Source organism: Colletotrichum orchidophilum (assembly GCF_001831195.1).
Source record: "Colletotrichum orchidophilum strain IMI 309357 chromosome Unknown Scaffold_31.1, whole genome shotgun sequence".
In the NCBI taxonomy this organism is placed as follows: domain Eukaryota; kingdom Fungi; phylum Ascomycota; class Sordariomycetes; order Glomerellales; family Glomerellaceae; genus Colletotrichum; species Colletotrichum orchidophilum.
The window spans coordinates 57,748-80,445 of NW_019172987.1; the positions used below are offsets into that span (position 1 = coordinate 57,748).

Here is a 22,698-nt window from a genome sequence, read left to right on the forward strand (position 1 = left end):
CGCGCCGTTTTCCCTCGACGACTTTGGCACCGGGACCCCTGTCTTGAATGCCCCATCCTCGGCCCTCCCTCCCCCTTTGTCAACCGTTCCCAAGGAGCCTCGCCTCTTCTGGCATTCCTTTTGAAGTTACTCCGTATGATAAAGACGTCCAGAAACACAAGGACACTGGCAGCACAAAGACTCCGCATCTCTCGCACCGTTCCGTTTCACCACAAATGAAGGCTCTTCGGCACACCCGCCATGACGGGTCGGTTCCGTGCCTATCGAATCCATCCATTGGCGATCCAGCACCTCGGATACGGGGCCCAATTCGCGTGGCACATTGTCCAGGGTCTTTGTCCTCCATCGTCATCTACAGGCGCCTCACCCTCATCATGTCCTGTCCACCAAATAAGTACGGAACACGAGTACATACCAAACCTGCACCCTAGGCTAGTCCACCGCCATCCCTTTAGTCTTCCGGGCCCATCCCATAGTGGAGCAACATTCAGCGGACGAGGCCAAGTGATCTTTCAAACGTCCACCTCCCGCCAAACCCATCCCGCTTAGTCGACTGTCTCGCTGCATATCTCGACAACAGAGAATTCTGAAGACGGCCTCAACATACCGCAAAATTCGTGGGAGTTTTGGGGCATTAAGAAGCTCGTTACGTATTAGGCACATGGAGTTACCTCGCACGCCTCGCAAGCTCCCTAGTTAGTAGGTCCGCCACTTTGGCGATGCGCTGAAAAGCTGGCTGCTACAATATCATCTTGAAAAGCAAAACTGGACAAGCAATGAAACGAGGATACGAGTTGTTCGTCAGTGTTCCTGCCGCTCGAAGCTTCATTGACAACAGCCTGGGCTCTACTCGCGCGCGAAACTTCCACACCTGCCCTGATGTCTTCGGGCCGTCACGCTGGACCCAGATCTACATGCCTAGTCCTCGCCCTTCTCCAAGATGCCTCTAGTGGCCGTCGACTCCAAGGCAGACAGAGCCCACCTGACGTCTTAGTTATGCTAATCGCCGAGGATCAATTCGAGCCGGAGATCGACAAAGGATACAGGCCCGGGAAAAGCTGCTTCTTTTGCTCCACTGCTTCCAAAGTTCCGTACCAAGGATGACGGCCGCCAATTCCTTGGTAATAACCTAGGGTTCGTGAACCCCTATTTCAGCCCCTGGCTGTCGTCACGATGCCTGCAAGAAGCAAATCGTGCCAACGCCGGCCGCTTGTAGCCATGTCTGTCCCCTTTCTTTTGAATGGGTAATTGGGGCAGTCAAAGTCTACGAATAGCGGCGTAATTTCCATCTCCCCGCTTGATTACAATAGCTCCGGATTTTTTGCAACCTTCTTAGGGCCTGCAGTTTTTTCAATAAAAACAAGTCTTTATTATGCAACGGCTTGAGGTTGCAAGATATTCACTCTGGCGAGATTCACGATCTCACGATTGAGTCGGGCCTGAGCTTCGGACTACGTAGTATGCAAGAGATGGTGGCAATCGGCCACCACCATGCATCGTCGCACAAAGTCGCCTACGCGCCATCGCGCGGCACTCGCCTTGCACAAAATATGTCGGACCCTGGCGTACCTTGCTCCGCATCGCCCCCCTGGCTCAACGCCCCTGTCGTTCACGAGATGCGAGATGGGGGATGGAGCTTAATCTTACCCACCGACCGGTGCGTTGCGCTGCCACAGCAAATGTCTCCGGGGCCGCCCCGACTCGCCAGTCTGCCTTGCAAGAACACACGAATGATGATGATGATGGTGATGGCTTAGTTTGCCTTCTCCTTCTATTCTCGAACAGAACCACATCTTCAACCCCATATGTTTTCTCGTTGGTGGCTGTACGGGGTACCAAGCTGGTCATTCCGGCCTTGCTCCGAGCTTCCGACTGGAAAACACTACCTTCACACCACCTCGGCCGGAGGTCTCTGAAGATCGTTACATCCAGCCAACAACCCACCGCGGCAGCACCAAAGTGTTCGGGGTCATCAGTTTGTCCAAATGCGTCAATGATGCCCAGTCAGCGCTATCGATTAGCCGATCCGGTACACGATCCCACCACAATAGCTCCCTTGGGCCTGTCCACTGGTGGGTACCGGGAAAGCGATGGTGGCTTGCCTAGGACCGGATTGTCCAAAGCGGCTCCCCGAAGGCTGCGCAAACCAAGCAAGCCCTGTAGACACATGATTGCTGAAGAGTCATTACACTGCTGCACTCGATACGATGGTATTAGAAGTACGGATATGCGCCGGCACAGCCGCGAGACAAATCGCGGGTTTTCTTACACTTCCGATGGGCGGCAGTTACCTCTTGCATACCATCTTCGCAGATGACGAGCAAGCGAAGTTGCGTCGCGTTGTGAGGCACGTATCATGGCCTCGCTCGGCTCAGACATGCTGGACGCGTTCGTGTAAGTTATCATCCCTCCCAAATTTCGTGTCAAAGCTGAAGCCTCCTATTACTAGTCGGTCCATTCTCATTAACCGGTACGTTGGAGGCCCGGCCTGTAGAACATTCCACAAGGGACGCCTGACTCCCAAATAGCAATAACAGGCTCGCTGCTCCCATATATTGACTTCACATTGAGCATTTCATCCAAAAAGGTGTCTTATCGTTGCAAGCTCTCGGGCGAGTGCCTGTCCAATGTCTCAGTCAAGGTTCCTCATTGCCGTCCATGCCCAGCCATTACCGCCAGCGCGCCTTGTCTTTTAATCAGACAATCATTTACCGCTCAGTGGTGGCCCCCGTTTGCGAGGTTCCCCAATACTCCAGCCAGTATCATCTCTCCGAGCGGGGTTCCGAAGAATAAGGTGGCAGTGTCAACCCTCATTTCACCAATCCCGATCACCATACCACAAATTGCATCAGACACGACCCAGCGCGTGATGATGCACTCTTTGCGCATGGGTATCATGGAAAGGCCGACTCGGAATTAAGATCCATGGCGAAACCACAGTATTCAGCACATACTACACAATGTGCACGTATGATCCTACTTCGTTCTTCAGCTAGGAGGCAGAATCCGGAGAAACTGGAGATTTGATATTCGCTCTTCGCGTCACAAGTCTGGAATCTCTGGGAACTGCCTTTGAAACCCACCATTTCTCCTCCCGCCATAAAAATAGACAACAAGCCTGGCTGGGGCAACCGCGGATCGCCATAAACATCCGCTGGCGATGTTTCTCTCTATCCCACGTGATCGATGTTACACGTGGAAGAAGGCTACATATTCCGCTTATGCAAGGCGGGAAGCAAACATCACATAAATGGGCCAACCCGGGGCCCGTCGCCACGGTTCGCTCAAGGGCTTGTGGTCGACACGGTATCACTTCCGATGTACTCTGTGCACAGCACAGTGAGTGGTGCAGCCGCCAGCATACTCGACTTTCGCGGTCGAGTATTGGCTGGGTCCTTTCACGACGCATTCGTACTTCGCTTGCAGGCGACATGAAACCCGCCATCTCCTCACTCCTTACTATTCTGGAAGATGATCCCAACTCCGAGAAGGTGGTCCCTTATTTCCTCGGAAGGTCGATCGGTCACACGGCAGTCTTTGGTCAAGTTCTAGATGATCCATCTTCCTCGCGAAACTGACGACGGCGACTCCCGTAACGTACTGCCACCTTTGAAGCTCAGCGGCAACCCAGAGCCGGGGAGTTGGATCACCCTGCACCTGTTGCGGGACTCAAGTCTGTAGTCTACGGTAAAGCATAGTCAGTCGTCGGCGAGCATAACTCTGTGTTTTACTTTTCGTACACTCCCAGGTTTGTTGACTGGATCGACCGCACGATGAACCAGACACTTTCGGTGCCGTACTCACACTCAAGTAGGAAACTGCGAGGCCTGCTGTCGTACCGGGCTTAAGCCTCCTCAAGGACACATTGCGTTCTGACTGATTTGAAGATTTCTGCTCTGGAAACCTGCATTTATGCATAGAGGATCTTGGACGTGTCCACCCTTTGCCACGGGCAGGGATATGGCTCCATCGAGAGCATCGTTGGGACCTTCGAGAAATTCTACCGAGACCAACAGAAATTCTTGCTGTCCGAGAGGCCAGAGGCAAACATCCCTGATGGGATCCAACGGCTTTAGGCTTCAAGTGGATTCATCCCCAAAAAAATCTTGACTTTTTCATCTGACTCCACTTACACGCATGAGCGCTTCGAGAAGCCCGGCTCGCTCCCGCGAAATGAGATCGTTGCTGCTGCAGTTGGAACGGCGAGCCCACGAGGTTCTGCGCATTGAGCGAGCGAGGACGGCGGGGTGTGGGAAGGGCGTGGCATGCGACATGGCGAGACCCGCGGAGAGAATCCCCCATATCGGAGCCAGCCCGTAGGCACAATCTCGTTCTTTTGCAAAAATGCCGCTGCATCTTTTGGCTGATATTCGTGAGTGCTGACAAAGTCTTGCGAGGCATCATTTCAAGCGAGAACTGCTGCTTGGCCTCTCGGCACAAGGTATTCTGTTGCGCGTGGTTTTTGAGGTCTAGGCGGCTCGAAAGCCACCAAGGAACCTGCAAACTTAAGTCCTTGATATCGCCGAGGAGGATTTAGATTTGATACTTCCTTATATGAGGGTGACATTGAGTCATGGTAAATGAGGCTTCCTGCAGCCTCGAAACCTTGACTGCTGCGGGGACCTCACTGCGTCTGTCGGGTCGATGGAATCGTCTGACTGTTTCTAGAGCTACGTGTTGGTTCTGCAAAGCTTGCCTTTTTCCACATCTTGCATGACACATACCTACTCGATGACAGGCATAGGGTCGATAAGCGGCAAAAGGAGGGGGGAAGGCTTCTTCATTGAGGACCACAAAGAGGTACTACCTCAAAGTTATGATAAAATCTTGGGTGCACCGGTAGCATGTCCGATAAGCATTCAAATCTTTCAGCGAGGTTGTTCGGAGACAACTAAGCTTGGTGAAGAAAGGAGACCATGTTTTCTTGTATTGGAAACTGGCGTTTCTTGAGAGGTATTCAATGTGGTTTCCTGCTTGCTTGGCCTCCGGATACTCCGGACGTCACAATCTCCGTTCTGGTGTTGGCTTCGTCAGCACTTCCGCTGAACCCCTTTTTCGACGTCTCAGGGGCAGACAGGAGAAACGAAAAAGGGAAGGCGACGGTGGGCTACTTTGCTGGGTCCTAGGTAGCAGACTCGGGGAGATGTGAAAGTCTTTCGAGGCCTCCATGGAGTCCTGTGTGTAGACCTGGTACACCGAGCATAGCCGGAAGCGAGGAGCTTTGTTTACCCCTTTGGACCATCGGAAACGGACTGTTGGGTGATTCAAATGATACCAAAGAGATGGTGATCAGTGACTGGGACTGATGGGATCCGGTTCTGGCACAACTCGGTCAACTCAGATGGTGGCTTTTGGGCAGCTTTGTTGGCAGCTTTGTTGGCAGCTTTGGGTTCACGGTTCGGGTCTCTACAGACGGAGATCTCGCGAAATAATGAGTGTACTTTCGTTGAAAACATGTGGAGGTGTCTTAATAAGTCTCAATCGGTCTTAATAAGCATGATGCCTCTAGTTGTTTAACTGACTTCTGACATTGAAGTTTGAGTCGACGGTCCCGCGGATGATCTTGATAATTACATCGTATTAGTATTGAAAAGGATACTCCTCAAACCAAAGCCACTGGTTTCACCGTTTCAGTTGTCCCAGCGTACGGGATACTGCATATTGTTGGCTGATAGGAAGAAATGCCACTACTTTCCTAGAGCATCTGGCTGGTGGCACCCATAGTTTGAAGGTACTCGTTGTAATCCAATGCGACTGTTAGTCTGCTAAGGAAGGATTAAAGCAGCCTCGATTGCGATGTTAAAGTGTTCTTTTTCAACCTACTGCACAGCTTGGTTCAGACTTGGAGGCCCATTCTCGTGGCTGAATCCTTACACGTTGCAATACCGTCACTTTCAACCGAGACGTCCTTGCCCCTGACTTCATATGGAGATGGGAGATATTCGCCGACTGGTGTGCCGGCGAAGGGATCGCAACCGCACACAGTTACCAGACTCGTATTCGTCTACGACGATGCCATCTAGATGCTGAGGTATAGGGAGAGTTTCCGAATCGGAAACGGCGCAACGCTTCTTGAACCAACGGATATAAAGTGGAACGAAGATATTTTTAGCAACTCCGGTCAGCTTTCTTCAGTTGACTGCCGGTTTCAGGAAGATGATATCTCGTTCCCGCTCCGTTGGCTATGCTTGCTAGGTGAGCAGGACCGCATGGAATCGAGCGGCATAGTGAGACGGAGATGAGGTTCAAAGGAGGGTCGGTCAGATCTCTTTTTGTATTTTTTTTTTCAAAAGCAATTACCCTGAAAGATAAGAATTAGCGCATTGAATCGGTACAATACGCCGGTTGATGCCGCAGACGCGTCCTTCCGCGTCTGTGAACCGGCTTTTGAGACCTTTCATGACAACTTGAACCGACTCAGCATGAGTCGGCCTTTGAAGTATATAGTAAGAGAGAGGTACAGGATACATTGATAGGGCAAAGCTCGGACTCTTGAGAGCAGCAGGGACGCCATGGTGAGTGTCACGGATTCCTCGTGGTAAAGAAGGCATAGGCTCCTGCAACAGGTGACGGGTATTCTAGTACGGCCACCAGGCGGCGCCTCGTGAGAACTCCAAGTCGATTTGCTTCAGATGAACGATAGGATATGGGGAGACAAGCTGGAAGCTGTGTCGTAGGTATTTAAATCGAGGTTGGGGCTCTGGTTCCGGCTTCCGCGTCCCCCGAAACTCGGGTCATCTCCAAACGTCGTATCTCAAGTCGCGATGGATCGCCAAGAAATGGAGAGATTGTGGTCTGAAGTTTGGTGATGAAGCTGGGAAATACTGATAGAGACACCAACGATCCTTTCTCATAAGATACTGTCGAGTGGTATACCACGAAAAGGCACACAAATGGATTTAGACCAGTGGAGAACGACCTAAATTTCACCGTTGTCGACGTTTGAAGATTGGAAGCCTCCCAAAACCACGCTTCATGACCAACTTTCGGTAAGCATTCGCGATGAGTCCTCACCTCAGGTACGCGGCATCTGATTACAAGTCCGATTTTTTGAGTTCACGTCAAGATATTATGGCTACCTTGAAAAGGGTGTTGATGCTGCCCTTTGATTGCCCCAAACTAGTCGGGTTTTCTTTAATGTATTCCCCGGGGGAAATGCTCATGATTATGAGAAACGGCGTGACTGGTAGATCCAGATCGCAGGAGCTCCCACGAGAGCTAAACGGTGCAGCCAGCATTCAGAAGAGCATCGAGAAAGGGGTTGGAATACCCACGAGTTGGATGCAGCAACGCTATCGAATGCCTCTTGCCGGTGAGAGACGGCATATACGTTGCCTTTTTAACATGGAATCATATGTATCACGGCATAGGATCAGGGCCTCAAGGTATCTGGGCTCGGGAAGAGATTTGCTTCCAGCACCACAATTGTAGACATACGGCATGACCACTGACGTTGAGCAGAGTGAATAAGATCGATATGACTGGGGAGCGATGGCTCGGTATCTATGCCGCTGTCACGGTAGAAGTCGTCTTTGCGTATGGGCTAAAACGGAATTGTTGCAACTGTGGCTATATCACTCTGATTGATATTGCCTTTGGTGTCAATCAATGTCCCGACTTCATGCACAACAATCAAACATCGCCACTTGTACTCGACATGGGCTTGGTTCTTGCCTGCTGGCAGACACATGTCCCCTAGCATGGAAGCCACTGATGACTGCGGGTGCCGAAGCGCGTGCCCGGTTTGCGACGTGCTTAATAGGTATGAAGCTGTAATTCTCCGAGACAAAAGTCAACAAAAGCGGACATGGACAACGAGAGATAAGCTGAGCCACGGCGAACTTCAACAGAAGGTGTATGGTAAGAGACAGACTTTCATTGGCGACGTGGTATCTTTGTTCATCGGATCTAAGTCAAAGCAAAATCCCGCTCCCTGACTCCAAGTGGCTAACTATGCAAGAGAGACCATCAAAAACCTCGGCAACTTTTCTGTCACATCAAACCTATCCCTTTCATGATCCAGCTATCTATCTCCTTCTGCTGCGGGTGGTGGTCGGCGCCGGCTCGAACGCATCCTCGTCCGAGATCTCATCATCACTGATCTCGACGGCGGCTTGCGAGGCGGTTGCCTGCGAGAAGTTGAGCTTCGTCTGGCGAGTGTTCTTCGGGGCCGCCCGTGCAGGTTGAGATCGCTTGCCTCGAGTAGGTGGCGGCGGCGGCGGCGGCTCCTCAAACTCATCATCCATCACAACATCCTCTTCCTCCGATTCTTCCTCAAAGACGGGCTTCTTGCGGCCTCGCGCAGGTGCCTTCTTGGCTGGAGCCTTCTTCGCCGGGGCTTTCTTTGCTGGGGCGGCCTTCGTGGCTCGACTGGCCGCTGCCTTCTTCGCAGGTGCCTGACGGGCCGGGGGTTCGACCTCGTCCATCAGGTCATCCTCGTCATCCTGAGTAGCAGTCTTTCGTGGCTTGGCTGTAGGCTGAGCGGCGGTCTCGGTTTCTACAACTCCGGGCTGGTCTTCCCAGTGCCCATCGAGGTCAGAGTCCCACTCATCCGGTTTCGGCTTTACAGTACGTCTGGAAGCCCTCTTCAGGGCTCCCTTGGAGAATGCCTCCTCGAGCTTGGCACGATACGCCTCCATGGCGATGTCGAGGTCGTCTTCATCGGAGTCGAGGTTCAGCATCTGCTTCACTTGCCCGGCCAACGACTCGCTGACAAACTCCTCCATCGCATGTTTGTCGTCCTTGTTGACGAACTGATTGACGGCATCACCGAAAGGTGCTGTTGGCAGAATCTTCAGAGACTGAGCTGCAAGAAATTCTTGCACAAGAGCCTCTACTTTGATGGTGTCTAAACCCAATGTTTCCTCGAGGGCCTCAGGGATGTCTGTGTCGGCATTTCGCCCTGGGCAAGCATCAATATCCGTAAGTAGAATTGCAGGAAACGAAAACACTCACTAGTGGCACCAGCCTTCTTCCGGTGGAAGTAGACGACATCATTTGTGTTTGCCACCTTGCCGATGAACCTGTTTGAAAACCGCTGAGGATTCTCGCAGTCATATTGACCACCCTCTGGAGCCGTGTACTCAACTTTGAGTCGAATCAATGGCAGGGGAGGTTCCTCCTCATCATTCTCCTGAACAGCAAACCACTCCTCATTTGCCTCCTGGATCATCTCGTCGACGACGACCATTAATCTCTTGGTTAACTCCTGTCTATTGTCCTTCTTCGTGTGCAGGCCCTTGAATCGCGCATCAGTCGACAGTTGGATCTCCTTCGTGATGAACGGGCGGACGCTCTTCAATGGTAGCTTCTCAACCTTGAAGTCTCTGCCAGTGACGTTCAGAATCGCCACATGCTTCGGCACCGCCTCCCCCGGGACCAGAGATGTTGCTACCGAAGAGCCGGGCTGCATGACGTGAAAGCCGGTCTCCGGGTTCTGCTGGGGATCAATCAAGCACTCGTGCTCATGGCCCCAGACAACGAGGTCCATCCAGTCAGGCAGCACATTTTCCGGGAGGTATGACGTTGCGGTATGTGCGTGGTGGTTTTGATGCACGGTGAGCAGGTTGAACCAGTCTGACTGTTGTACGCCCGGGCGGAACCACTTGACCTTGTGGTCCCTGAACGTTCGGAACATGCGCTCGTCGCGAACATTGCTCAACCCGAACAGTGCAAGCTTTGTCTGACCCTTTTGTAGCAGCACCGGCTTCGCCTCGATGTTGTCGGCCTCGGCAATGCGACCAAAGTAGTTGACCAGCCCAGCAACCTGAAGCAAATCCAGCGAGCAGAAGTGGCCCTCGCCGCTGGGATCGTCGTGGTTACCGTGGATAGAAAATACGGGTATGGAGATGTTGATGTCGGGATCTTCGTAGTTTACGTGGGGGAACGCGCCCTCAAAGACTTCATTCGCATCGCTAAGGAATTCGAGTTCGCAGGGTTTCATGCCCAAGCAATTCTTTCGAAGACTGCGCATAACCTGGTACATGGACTTTCGGGAGGGTTTATTGTCGTGGAAGAGATCGCCGCCCAAGAGCACCATGTCGACCTATATGCCTTGTCAGCCGGCGAAGCACCTTGGGTGAACCAGCTACATACATCTTGGCTCTTGGCGAGGTTCAGAATCTCGTCAAATGTTTTCCAGCTATCGTCCTTACGGATCGGGTCTCGCTCTTCGTAGCCGACATGGTTGTCTGTCGCAACCAGAATGCGGATGGTGTCCGCCTCTAAACGTGGGGTCAGAGCTGTCTGGTGGTGGTCCGGGGGAGAAGTATGGAGTACCTGTGAAGTCGGGCATGGTGTCGAGCAGACCAATGGGCCTGTCCCCGACCAAGCAACGTGTGATGGTGAGACTTGTCGATCGGTGGAAGGTTTGCTGTGGTAAGGTGCTGCTTGAATTGGGGTGGAAATGGTGGGTTGCCCGCCGTTGGGGGGGTGGTTTAAGTGGTCGTCGCGCGGCGCGCTTCTCCAACAGGCAGCGACGCGAAATCCCAGGCGCCTCAACCCGCACTCACGTGGTGGAGGGGACATTCTGGCTGGTCTGTGCCCTGGTGGCTGACGGTGGTTCCCACCGACCTCAGGTAACTTCAAGGCATTACCTGCCGACTTCACCGAGACACACCTTTCCTGCCGGCTTCTCACCTTGATGCAACTGGGCTGTTGAGGTGAGCCGGGCCGAGATTTAAGCTTACCTTATCCGCACTCTGAGGGGTTTCTGCCCCTGGCTGTTCCCGTCCCGTTCTGCTTTTCATCCACTCTTCCCTCCTCAAGGCCTCGGTCACTCTTGTGGTGCCAATCTCAACCGTCCTCTCACTCCAGCCTCAAGAGGCTCTCGCAATGCCTTTCACCGTTGACTATGGCATTTTACTCCCGTCTCTCCTACCCGCGGCACCTAGGAAGTTATCTGGCTTTGCCTGAGTTCGTGAGTGATCTCAAAGAAGGCAGAGGAACAAAGCGAACCCAAGCCTTTCCAAGGGAGACGAGCTCAAGACAGCCTCTCAATCCCTCTGCAAATATTTTCGGCCCAAGAGACACTGGTAGCCCAAGTGGACTGTCTTGCAACAGCTTCTTATGGAGCCACTCAGACGTATGTCAAGAATTTTGAAACGTTGAGTGACGACTTTATCGATGACTAGTCAGCTTCCAGCGAGTCAAGATATACCGATCGTGTGATCGGTCCCTCGTGTCGAAAGCTCGAAGCTCGTGCATTTGCGCCAGACTCCTCCATCATGCTCAATGGTCACTCAAAAGCTCGGAGACAGCGACTCAGCAAGGCCATCGCGCTGGGCTGATGCAGCGCGATGGCAAGGATTTGGCGGGCGAAGCTCCGCCGATCAATCAATTCCCTAAGTCAGTTGCCCGTCCTGGCCATGTTGCCAATAGCGCCCTGCCTTGGCAAAGCCAAGACTCTGCCCAACCCTGTACACCGATACCCAGTTTCTTTCCAAAAGTCCCTCGACAAAAGCAGAAGGTTGTTCTGACCTCGCATGTCTAAGTCATTGCTGTTTACAAGGCACCATGTCATATGTCATGTTAGATGCCGTCGAGAGTCAGGTATTCCGTGTCCCTTTCGCTCAAGGCAGCTCAAGACAAACTCCTCCTGGTCGACGTTTCGCGACAACATGAACCCAAAGACCTCAGAGAATAGTCCTCGACTCCCAGACGCAATCGAAAGATCGGGTTAAACCCAAATAGGGAGGTTGGAGGGTGCTGCCCTGGTTGGATGATTGGCCGTTTTGGCGAGAGCTTGGCATGCACGTTAAACGGAGCGTTTAATGTCGCGATACCACCGCAATCCGCTAGTGCCGGCTTTGAAAGCTTACTCGTCCTCCCAGATTCATCTCCGAGGACCGTCCGGTCTCGCCGAACCGTGGACGTACCGAGATAATCGGATCTCTTATCCACCTCGGAGGTCGTTGTAGCCATTCAACGTGTCGGCACCTCTCGGTGTCTTCCGACGCAAACAACTCATGCATGCAACGCTACCCAACCAGGGCACAAGGAAGCATCCACTATCGCCTCAAATTCTCAGCTCAGGTCGATAAGGCCTTCGGCATGCCAAGATCATCGTAAATCAGAATCCACGAATCAGAGCTGCAAGTCTTTCCCCAGGTCGTCCGTCTCCGATGCCCCCCGGTAATTTGCGCTGTTGAATGGCTCGTTGATCTTATTGAATTGTCGGTTCAACCTCAAAGAGGAAGGCATTCTAGCTTACTCCATGGCCTTCATTCCCGCCCGTCCAGTTTTTCTTCATCTCAGAACTACTACTACTTTGCTCCAAGCTCACTGTGACCGAGGGGGCCAAAGTCTGCCTTGAACTGATTCGGAAGGTCGCAAATCTTTGGCTTACGGCTCCCTGAACCATCATTACCATGTATCATAGGAACGAGAAACATTGAGACATACTCAAGAGGATGTCCTCGAGAATATATATATCGCGATCCTCCACCATCAAAGTCCCTTCTCTTTTACTCCCCATCCCTCTCAGCTCCTTCAAGTCCCGGTCCCTTTGTCCAAGCCTCGATCTTATCGGCTAGCTCTCCATCATGCAGTTCAAGCTTTCTGTCGTTGCGGCGCTTGCCGCTGCCGCCTCTGCCGCCGTTACTCCCGCCCGTCTCGGCTGCGGCACTCATGATCCCACCCCTGAGCACATTGAGATCTCCAAGAAGTTTGCCGAGGAGGAGGCTGCCAACAATGGCACCATGAGCCTGATGGCGGCTACCATCAACGTCAACGTCTACTTCCACGTCGTTGCCTCCTCTCAGACCGTGGCAAACGGCTACCTCACCGTGAGCAACAAAGAGCTTCTGTGTATCTGTCGCAACGATCTCTAACAGCTTCTACAGGACAAGATGCTGGCTGACCAGCTGGCCGTCATGAACGATGACTTTGCCCCCCACGGCATCTCTTACACCCTGGTCGAGACCAGCCGCACCATCAACGCCAACTGGGCGCAGGACGGCGACGAGATGGCCATGAAGCGCGCCCTCCGCAAGGGTACCTACAAGGACCTCAACCTGTACTTCGTCCGCAGCCTTGGCGGCAGTTTCGGATACTGCTACTTCCCCACCACCGCCGCTGCCGGCTCGACCGCCTACATCCGCGACGGCTGCTCCATCCTCTCCTCCACCGTCCCCGGCGGCAGCTCGACAAACTACAACCTCGGCAAGACCGTCACCCACGAGGTCGGCCACTGGTTCGGCCTCTACCACACCTTCCAGGGCGGCTGCACTGGCTCCGGCGACTCCATCGCCGACACCCCAGCCCAGGCCAGCGCCTCTAGCGGGTGCCCTACCGGTCGTGATTCCTGCCCTAGCCAGACTGGCCTTGACCCCATCCACAACTACATGGACTACTCTTACGAGTAAGCGATCCCCCGCATAATGTTTTAGACGTAGTACCTTTGCTAACGATTTGACAGCTCTTGCTACGAGGAGTTCACTCCTAACCAGCAGACTCGCATGTACAGCTTCTGGAACCAGTATCGCGCTTAGAATCGCAATGGCTTTGGGCCTAGTTTTTCCATTTGGTGTGAGGTTGCATTGGGAGCGCGGAGTAGCTGAGTTTGAAGAAAGGCTGGCGAGTTTTGATGAAATCTATAACCAGGAGTGACTGGGAGCCCTGGAACAAGAGTTGGATACAGAATCGTTAGGTTTTTTGATATGAATGAGATAATATCATTAAGAATATCAACTAAATCATAATTCTTCAGAGATTCCCTCCCTTTCTACTCTATTCACTGTGTTGTTGCCCGATTTTCTGACCAATCTGACGCGCAACGCCGGGAAACTCACACTGGTTGCCTTTCCATCTTCACCCACGGTGAAAACGACCTCATCAATGCCAATGTCGCCGTAGGTGAGCCACCCAGCACCTCCCCAGGTCGACCCGCACTTCTTGCCCAGTATAGGCTCCCGTTTCGGAGCTTTGGCATCGGGACTCGAGAACACGGCCCGGAACGCAACCTCCCCATCGTCTCGGAGTCCCATGAACTGTAGATCGGCCCCCTGGAAACCAAAATTACCACCCACCGTTGAAAAAAAGTCTGTGCCGTTGTGCACAAAAGTCTGGAGCGTTAGGCCGAGTCTGCCGGGTTCGAGCGCCAGCTCGGCCCGGGAGTCCGATCCGTCGTCGGACACATAAGTGCCAGCCAGGTCCTCACCCACCGCCTCCCGGCCCGCGGCCTCGGCGGCGGGGATCCACTTTTCCAGGAGCAGCTCGCTGAGGATGTCAAAGGTGGAGTCCGTGTCGCCCACGCCGAAGGCGTTCTGAGAGGCGGCCATGAGGGTGAACCCAATGTTGTGATCGGGTGAGAGGATGAGGTAGGTCAGGTAGGCCCCAATACCGCCATTCTTGGTGTACAGGTCCACGAGCCGGGTGTGCTTGGACCCGGGGGCTGCTGCAACGTTCATCCGGGTGATTTCCCATGGTCGTCCGATGGCGCTGTGGGTGTGCTGGGTATGCGTCACCGGTTGGAGCCACTCGCGAGTCACTGATTTTCGTAGGAGTGAGGAGGTGAGAATGGAGCGGCCGATAGCGGAGAGATCGCCCAAGCAAGAATAGACGCCGCCAGTCCTGAAGGCATGGGTTAGCTCCAATCAAGAAGCCAAGAGTTGAGTGGTAGTCATAGTCCTCACGGTGTATATGTGGCCAATCCCTCTTCAAAAGGATAGTCTATCAATGAATTCAATGCCGACGGGTCGAGATCAACGATGTTGGCGTTGGGGTCGTCTTTGGGTGGGTTCCAAAAGGACCGAGACAGACCCAAAGGCTCCAAGATGCTGGTCTTGAAGGCATGTTCCATAGGGCCGCCTGTGATGTTCTCGAACGCCCACCCGATAAGCTGGAAGGCCTCATTGCTATACACTGGAGTATGCCAAGTCGCGCTCGCGGGATACTGCTCCAGCATGGAACGAATTACTTCTATTCATGGCGTTCATGGTCAATTTCATCCCGAAAACAAAGGTGAGGCTTGTTTACCTTCTCTCGTACAGGGCCGCATCTCAGGCAGACCGCACTTGATGACATCAGAGTCGTTCAGGCGGGGAAGTCCCATGTCCTCGACACCAGGGATACCGGAGAGGTCGATAAAGTGATCTAATCGTGGTGAGAAATTGATAGTTGTCACGGTAACGTAAGAGTCGCCATACTATTGCGTGGAAGGCCACTCATGTGGCTAGCCAAAGCCCCCAAAGTCACTTCGGACCATTGCACTCGGTGCGCCCGGTTTCCTGCCGGCGCGTCCGCGAGTTCCGGAATGAACTTGGTGATCGGCTCGTTCCAGTATGTCGGGCCCAGCTTGATGAGGATCATGTACACAGTCAGCAGTTTCGTGACGCTTCCGATGCGATATAGCGTATTCGCATTCAGCGAGCCTCCGGTAAGCGTCCCTTCGAGCTGAGTGCCCCGATGATGATGCTCGTAAATGAACTTGTCCGAGTCTGCGGAGAATACGCCAATGGAGAATGAGGCAGTTGCGGTATTGATCTTGCCCAGTTCGGTTTCGCCAGTGAAGATGGCATTCTCGATGAGTTTTGCAAACGATTCTTTAGTGTCTTTAATCACCTGCGATTTATGGAGGTTTGGATGAGGATAAGCTGGCCCCAACAGAGGACAATTGCTGAGATCGACCCTTTGGCCATTGACCAGGTCAGCAATGGCCAGAAGAGCTAGTGGCTGGAGTAGTCGCATGATGCCGTCTTTGTTCTGTCGGAAAAGTTGAGAGAAAGAGAGAAGGAGAGAAGAAGAGCCAACATTGAATATTTATGAAGGAAGGCGCATAAGAATGTAAGCACGGCTTTTGGTGGCTCCGAAGCTTACGTCTCGGTGACTTCATCAATGACCTGCTTATTTAGGCTAAGGATTATGGAGACTTCGAGGGTTTATTGGTTGATGACAAAATTCAATGGGCTAACAACTGTCAAAAAGGGACTTTGGTTCACAATAGCACATCGTGCTTTCAAAGGTTTTCAGCCTGTGTGTTGAAATGCTTGTGTTGCTATGAACGTAGCCACGTCCTGTTCACTAATTGAAAGTATATTCTGAAGGAGTCGAAAAGAGTCAGAAGAAGACTAGTGTCTTATTTCAAAGACGCTCAGATAACGCTCGATTCGTTAGGGCAAGGGCGACGACGGTCGGGCGTGATGCACCAAATGGCTCTAACATCCTAAGCCAGATAAGACGCCTCGACGAGGAAGCCCACTGTGAGCTTCGAGTGGCGGAGGATAGCATTCCACTGAACGCTCTCATAGGTCTATACAGAGGTCAGCCAACTGTACTGTCTGAGGTCAATGGCCTAGCCTGACTTACGTCTCTGGACGTGTGGATCTTGGGGTTGGAGGTGCTGAAGGGCTCCTCTTTGACAAAGGCAGCAGCTGTTGGATAAATGTCAGCAAGGCTCTCTATAAAAAAGCGAGGCCATCACTGACGGAAGCCATTGGATCGGGCGCTGGCGTGGTCAGAGCAGCCATAGCCACAGGAAGAGCTGGAGGGGGTTGCGCCGGTGTACTGAGTGGTGACGAGTCGGACGTAGGCAGTGAAGGCCGTATCAACGTAGTCGGTGTACACAGTGGCCTTGCCGCCGGGAGAGTAGCCAGTCATGTCCTGGTTCAGCATACCGAGGACACGCTTGCCAGAAGATCGATAGTTGGAAAAGACAGCCTGGGAGCCGAGGAGGCCACCCTCCTCGCCAGCGTAGAAGTGGAACTCGATGGTGTTCTGAGGGCGGAAGCCAGCAGCAACAAGAACGCGGAGGGCCTCTAGAAGATTGACGGTGCCAGTACCATTGTCATCAGCGCCAGGAGCACGGGCGGTGGTGGATCCAGCGGTGGAATCATAGTGAGCGCCAACGATGACTGGGACAAATTATCAATTTGAGATCAATCACAAGAAAGGGGAATTTCTGGAGCAATGATTCGATGCTTAGCGGTTGACCTACTCAGGTTGGAGCTTGTACCGGGGTACTTGACAATGATGGAAGGCTGGTTGAAGGAGTGGGTGAAGCGGGAGACCGTGATGGCAGAGTAGCCGGAGGCAATGGTGACGGCCTGGTTGTAGAGCCAGGTGGAGGCCTCGGTACCATAAGAAGAGCGGTAGTGACGGTTTTGGAAGCTGATGAGTAATGACCTTTAGTTAGTGTCTCACATCACAGGCGGCGCCGGATCGATTGCGTACTTGGTTAAGGTGCGAAGCCAAGTCTGAGGGTTGGTGTTGCTGACTCTGCTAATGAGAGAGTTGGCCTCGGTGACGTGGGAAAGAGTGTTCGGGTACACGACAGCCTGACGAGAGGCCAGCTGCTTGCCGCTCTCGGGAGCGGTCGAGAGAACGCTCAGAACACCCTTATCCTGAAAGTTTGATCAGCTCTTACCCCGCTGCCTCAAAATTTCCTGGAGTTTGTCTCAAGATGACTTACGGAGATGTCGGTAATGTCGATGAAGCCAATGCCCTTGGAGGTGTACTTCTCGAACTTGTCGTCCTCAGTGACCCAGGTGCCGGGATCCTCCTCAGAGGTCTTGATGAGGCGCAGATCAGAGTTGACCTGGACCTCACCACTGGCAGGAGCGGCAGCGGCGAGGCCGCAGGAAACCGCGGCGACGGCGAGAGTAGTGCTGAAGCGCATGGTAGTCCTGGTCTACCTTGAAGTTGGTGATGATGGAAGGCAAAGGACTTGGAGATGAGTAGGTGAGAAGGTGAAATTGACAGACGGCTTAAGAAAAAAGCTCGTGGGTGAAGAAGGAAAAAGAAGAAAAGAAGCAGCTATAGATGAGGTGGAGCGGCTGGTATATATTTGTCAGATGACTGGAGGTAGCCAGCCGTAGGTGCTTTCTCGGAAACAAAATCGACTCGCCCCTTCCAGGAAACTTCTGTCCCGCTCTTTCCAATGTTCGAATTACTTGGAGAACCTGCATGAAACATCAGACGAGAGAGAGGCAAGAATAACCCACTCGACAGGCATACTCTCGCGTTGCGGGGGATCACCCGCGCTTCCGGGCTGGGCCGCGGGAGCCTCCGGTCTGCCAGCTACCGAAAGAGGCATCTGGATCGGTCCACGGGTTGCAATGATCTGCGGGTCAAAACATAATTATATGGTCGTTTATGGGCATGGTGACATTTCACCGGAGCGAAGGGAAGCATGGGGCAGGAGGACGATTGCGTTTAAGCATATCTGGGTCGCCAAGGCATTAAGCTCATCCCAGCTGCCTCTTCCAGCTTAGACTCGGCTGTTGAGCTTTCAACCATCGCACCGCAGTATGATTGTATGAGGGGTCATAATAGACGTGGCTTCATTACCTCATGCTCGCCATGAAATGCCCCAGTCACACCATTGACGTATAAGTAAACACAGTCTGCCGTTATACAAAAGGCCCATGGCTATTCAGGAAGTTCCACAACCACGGATGTCTGGGCGATGTTGCTTGGCGAGACGCCCGACCAAGCGCCCCTACAAAATCTTGGCACTGCCTTTTGTTAATCCATTTAATTCTCGCAGCTTCCTAAATGGATTAGTTATAAGCTCCAGAGCTGGAAGAGACTCACCATCGTCGCGCCCAAAGACGAACCAACCGCCAAAGAGTTGGGTTGTTTCCCGTACTCATGTCCGTGATGGCTTCGTCATTAGCAGCAGACTGGTTTGTCGAATCAAGGTGCTTCACTAACAAACATTTACAAGATGTATTCTTTCCCGTATAATCTTATCAATCGCATGCTACATGTCACCCGAAGTAATGGTTCCAAATGTATGTAGCACACTGACCCAGGACAGAACGGCGGGTTTGCAGAAAATAATGGGGTGACTACATAGCGAACATTCTAGACTCTTTGGGTGATTTTGATGGATTTTTGTTTTGGAAGTCTTGCAAGTGCTATCAACCATCTGGTACAACACTTTACGGCACACGCTATAGTCCAAGTCGCCAACTCTGGACCGAGGCCTGGCCAAGCGTTCCTGCAAATCCATTCACCGGCATTCGTTCGGCATCAGGGCCTCTGTGTTCCAGCTTAGAAGCCCTGCTTTGCAACCTGAGCCTTGGCAGCAGCAATGGTTGCCGCCTTGTTGGGATCGACAAAGTTGCAGCCGTTTTTGCCGTTCTGGAACTGCGCGGCCTCAGCTGAGCAGACGCCGACACCGCTGGCATTCGCACAGCATTTAGAAGAGCAATCGGCGTCATCGACACAGCCTCCGGTGATGAACTGAGCTCCGTTGCCCTGGCCGACGTTCTTAGCACCGGCGTTGTTGGGGGTGATTGCGAATGCGGTCATCGCAACTGGTGGACGAATAGGTTAGCAACTAGGACCACAGCGGACCAGAGTCCGATCGCACAAGTACTTACAAGCGAGAGTTGCGAAAAGAGTGATGCGGACCATTTTTGCAAGTGAAAATATTGTTAATGATTAAAGAAGGATTGTCTTCTAAAAAGCGACTCCAGGCCGTTGAAGCGAATTTGCCACTACTGTAGATTGAGGAAGAAAGGGTTGATGTATAGCCAAACTCTACATAGTCTTGAGGCAACTACCCTTTAAATACTCGGGTCATTGACTCCTTCAACCGATAGACTTTCGCAGTTGTGGATATTGGCCCCCTGTCAATCGAGCGGCCCTTCCGGCACCGGCATCGTGACACTTGCCCGTGAGACGAGTAACTGAGTATTTGAGGGCCTTCCCTGCGTATCTGAAACTTGGCAACAGAAAGAGTCAAGACCGCCATCGAATCAACACGAGTTTGGGGGCTGAATAGTCCTCGGACTCCATCGGGTTCGGATCATGGCATGTGTCATCCGAACGGAGAGATCGGTCAGTTGCGGTTTGATCGTCGTCTGAATCATGTTTGGTGCAACGTCTATCAATGCACACACGACTACTAGGGGTCAACTTCCGGTGGTCAACTGACGATTTTGACTAGTTCATCCCACCAAATAAGTGCAGAAGTGATCGATCAGCTGTGCTTTTGTTCCCTATAGCAACCTCGGTGAGAATCGACCTTTGGTGTAATCGCTTCAACACAATTTAGCACAAGCTGACTGAACATCTATGATGATGTATGCGTTGAAATTGGGAACAATGAATCCTGATTGGATAGTATCAGTGATGTAGCAGAAGTCGCCTGTACACTAATTTATCTTCTTGTCTACCTTAAGAGACTGAAACTAATTTGAACCTCTTCGTCATTCTATGAGGTATTATATTAGTGATGGCATGGGCGACTTGAAATGGAACGAGACTTGCGATGAATCTGATGATGCCTATGGGAATCTCCAACGCCCAGCCCCCTTCGACCTTATAAGGACAAATTATTAAAAAAGCTCCTTCTTACGTCTATCCCGAGTGGCGAAGAAGACCTTGATATTCTTCCCGAAAGTTGAAGTCGTATTATTATCTGATTATTCGGGGAATAAGTCGCGGATTGGTAAATAGGTGTTTGTGAGAATTGCAAAATGGATGCGTGCCAACCAGTGAGTAAGTACTTCCTGCACTTATCGCAAAGATTGATGAAGAAGGCCCCTCACTCAGTAGTTCCCTTAGCACATCATAAGTTCAAGGCAGCAGTGCCAAGAATGCACAGAAGTTTGGGGGCTTCATGGAACTCGTCTGCCGCCTTGGGTCCTTGGCTGCATAGCCCCCTTGTCAGGCCTTGAACGAGCTGAGTGTGCCTGTCAGCTTCGGGCGGACAAAAGGAAGTGCCAAGTCTAAAATCATTGAAGAACGCCACCTCATTGGTGTTGTAACGAGATTTGGTGTTGACAGGAAGTGAATTACCTCCAGCTCATTGGCGGCTCTTTGTAGCGAAGTCAGGTAATGGGCCCCCAACGCGCCCGAGTCGTCTCTTGCTGCACCATTTACCACCAGACAATGTTGAGACTTAAAATTGTCACGCCATACCCTAAAATATGACTTACCGTGTTGAAATGTGCCTTTTCCACTTGCCTGACGCAAAACTTCTTCCGTCTTACTCCTGCTTTGCCATATTCACAAAGTCTCACCAGGTTCCCTTTTTGAACAGTCCGAAACTTCATACTTGGCGTCACTCGATTCTTGTAGATCCTTCCAAAGTCATCATGATATCTCGGGATTTTGAGGCAAAAACTATTCTGTTCTTGCTGTCTCAGTTCTGTTGTGCGGTGGGTGCTTGGGAGATATCTGATGTGCCGGCCCCTGACCTCTTTCTTCGAAGAGGTCTTGCCAATGGTAAGCTGCCCTATGCCCTATCATCTTCCCTTTCTGAGGAAAGAGATTAACGAGTAGTTGAATCCAGTGGCAGTACTAGGCAACTTTCTCTACATAGATGGTGGGGAGGTCTCTCAGCTCGACGCCGAAGGAAATGCATACACTTTCAACAATAATACCCGAGGCTCACATCCAGGTCAGTATTCCCTTTTGGGAGTTGCGTTTTTGACACAGATGTCTGACAAAGGGATTCTTCAGTTAACTCTACCCTTTCAATAGACCTGTCGAAGTCATGGTCCCCTGCCAACGTCACATTCCGACAAATATCGAAAGAGCCATACAGTATGGATAGGCAAGCATTGTGGAAGAGGGAAGACACCAAATCGTTCTACATATGGGGAGGGCATAACATTGACTCCGGACGACTAATGGACGAATCCCTGTCCGATGGCTCGTGGAAGTTTCAAACGGATGGCACTGGTGGTGGTCAATGGTCAAAGGAGACCGCAACGAACCCCACAGAATTCGAAGAACTAGAGCGGAGCGAGGACGGCGCATTCGCCAGTACTCCTCAAGGGGGATTCTGGTTCGGAGGCATGGCCAATTTTCGAACGAGATTGAATGCGACTAATGGCAACACAAACACCGCCGTGCAACCTATACCGGGCATGGTTTTTTACGATTGGAAGACGAACCAATGGTCGAACGAAACAGAAGAATTCAAGGCCGCTTTCCCCCCATTTGGAACAGTGAGAGGCGCTAGAGCCCTATTTGTTCCCAATTACGGGTCGAATGGTATAATTCTTCTCATGGGCGGTTTCCAGTCAACTTTGGAGCCTATAGTAAAAGCCAGCCAAAGCTTGTATAAATGGATGGACTTTTCAAACATCACATTCATGGACCCAGTGTCCAGAAAGTGGTATAGTCAGAAGACTACAGGATCCGCACCAACCAAGCGCCAATGGTTCTGCATGGTAGGGGTCGAGGGCAAGTCCTCTTATGAGATGTAAGTGGTCAAGTTCGGTGTCATTAGCAAATATGACCGTTGATAAAGGTAGATTCGTGTTCGGCGGAATAGCTGGGTACACCCGTCGCCCATACGACGATGTTTTTGTATTGAGCCTACCTGGTTTTGTTTGGACGCAGGTACAATACGAGGACAGATTTCCCAGAACCGATCACCACTGCGCAGTGATTGGAAATCGACAAATGGTTGTGGTTGGAGGAAGAAACACAACCAAGACTTCGGGGGAGAGTCTGGCAGGGTGGGCTGTTCCGGACCCATGGCCTCAAGGGCTTGGGTTATTTGACATGACGGAGTGGGTTTGGAAGAACGAATACAATTCAGCCGCTGCCAGCTATCAGAGCCACAAAGAAATTGAAAGTTGGTACCGTGAGAAGTAAGTCCATATTCTCAATTGTGACGACGATCAGGACAGACACTTACGAGCCTAGCGGTGTTGACTCTGTGGCATGGTCATCGGAGGAAGTCAAGACTTTCTTCTCGCCCAAAGCAAAAGAACTATCGTCGGGTGAAATTGC

The 22,698-nt window shown here is 52.1% G+C and overlaps 9 protein-coding genes across 9 annotated transcripts; 5 read left to right on the top strand and 4 right to left on the bottom strand.

The window, feature by feature from the left end:
* Positions 1 to 879: 879 nt before the first annotated feature.
* Positions 880 to 1,104, top strand: CORC01_04633 (uncharacterized protein; the record flags this gene model as incomplete). Its single annotated transcript, XM_022616280.1, has 1 exon — positions 880 to 1,104. One exon carries the CDS (start codon positions 880 to 882, stop codon positions 1,102 to 1,104), a length of 225 nt encoding a protein of 74 aa, XP_022477131.1.
* An 892-nt stretch (positions 1,105 to 1,996) lies between these two features.
* CORC01_04634 (uncharacterized protein) lies at positions 1,997 to 2,317 on the top strand (the record flags this gene model as incomplete). The annotated part of the gene is made up of 1 exon (XM_022616281.1): positions 1,997 to 2,317. One exon carries the CDS (start codon positions 1,997 to 1,999, stop codon positions 2,315 to 2,317), a length of 321 nt encoding a protein of 106 aa, XP_022477132.1.
* A 39-nt stretch (positions 2,318 to 2,356) lies between these two features.
* On the top strand, positions 2,357 to 2,559 carry CORC01_04635 (uncharacterized protein; the record flags this gene model as incomplete). Its single annotated transcript, XM_022616282.1, has 3 exons — positions 2,357 to 2,394; positions 2,450 to 2,470; positions 2,529 to 2,559. The coding sequence occupies 3 exons, from the start codon at positions 2,357 to 2,359 to the stop codon at positions 2,557 to 2,559; spliced, it is 90 nt and encodes a 29-aa protein (XP_022477133.1).
* A 5,468-nt stretch (positions 2,560 to 8,027) lies between these two features.
* Positions 8,028 to 10,527, bottom strand: CORC01_04636 (DNA repair protein; the record flags this gene model as incomplete). Its single annotated transcript, XM_022616283.1, has 4 exons — positions 8,028 to 8,902; positions 8,956 to 10,045; positions 10,096 to 10,223; positions 10,512 to 10,527. The coding sequence occupies 4 exons, from the start codon at positions 10,525 to 10,527 to the stop codon at positions 8,028 to 8,030; spliced, it is 2,109 nt and encodes a 702-aa protein (XP_022477134.1).
* Positions 10,528 to 12,542: 2,015 nt separating this feature from the next.
* CORC01_04637 (metalloprotease) lies at positions 12,543 to 13,490 on the top strand (the record flags this gene model as incomplete). Its single annotated transcript, XM_022616284.1, has 3 exons — positions 12,543 to 12,785; positions 12,843 to 13,360; positions 13,418 to 13,490. 3 exons carry the CDS (start codon positions 12,543 to 12,545, stop codon positions 13,488 to 13,490), a joined length of 834 nt encoding a protein of 277 aa, XP_022477135.1.
* A 204-nt stretch (positions 13,491 to 13,694) lies between these two features.
* CORC01_04638 (uncharacterized protein) lies at positions 13,695 to 15,687 on the bottom strand (the record flags this gene model as incomplete). Its single annotated transcript, XM_022616285.1, has 4 exons — positions 13,695 to 14,571; positions 14,634 to 14,919; positions 14,977 to 15,093; positions 15,147 to 15,687. The coding sequence occupies 4 exons, from the start codon at positions 15,685 to 15,687 to the stop codon at positions 13,695 to 13,697; spliced, it is 1,821 nt and encodes a 606-aa protein (XP_022477136.1).
* A 475-nt stretch (positions 15,688 to 16,162) lies between these two features.
* On the bottom strand, positions 16,163 to 17,614 carry CORC01_04639 (peptidase family M28; the record flags this gene model as incomplete). Its single annotated transcript, XM_022616286.1, has 6 exons — positions 16,163 to 16,249; positions 16,306 to 16,370; positions 16,425 to 16,850; positions 16,934 to 17,106; positions 17,170 to 17,339; positions 17,408 to 17,614. The coding sequence occupies 6 exons, from the start codon at positions 17,612 to 17,614 to the stop codon at positions 16,163 to 16,165; spliced, it is 1,128 nt and encodes a 375-aa protein (XP_022477137.1).
* A 1,379-nt stretch (positions 17,615 to 18,993) lies between these two features.
* Positions 18,994 to 19,359, bottom strand: CORC01_04640 (biotrophy-associated secreted protein 2; the record flags this gene model as incomplete). Its single annotated transcript, XM_022616287.1, has 2 exons — positions 18,994 to 19,259; positions 19,326 to 19,359. 2 exons carry the CDS (start codon positions 19,357 to 19,359, stop codon positions 18,994 to 18,996), a joined length of 300 nt encoding a protein of 99 aa, XP_022477138.1.
* Positions 19,360 to 21,500: 2,141 nt separating this feature from the next.
* Positions 21,501 to 22,166, top strand: CORC01_04641 (kelch repeat protein; the record flags this gene model as incomplete). Its single annotated transcript, XM_022616288.1, has 1 exon — positions 21,501 to 22,166. One exon carries the CDS (start codon positions 21,501 to 21,503, stop codon positions 22,164 to 22,166), a length of 666 nt encoding a protein of 221 aa, XP_022477139.1.
* Positions 22,167 to 22,698: the final 532 nt, after the last annotated feature.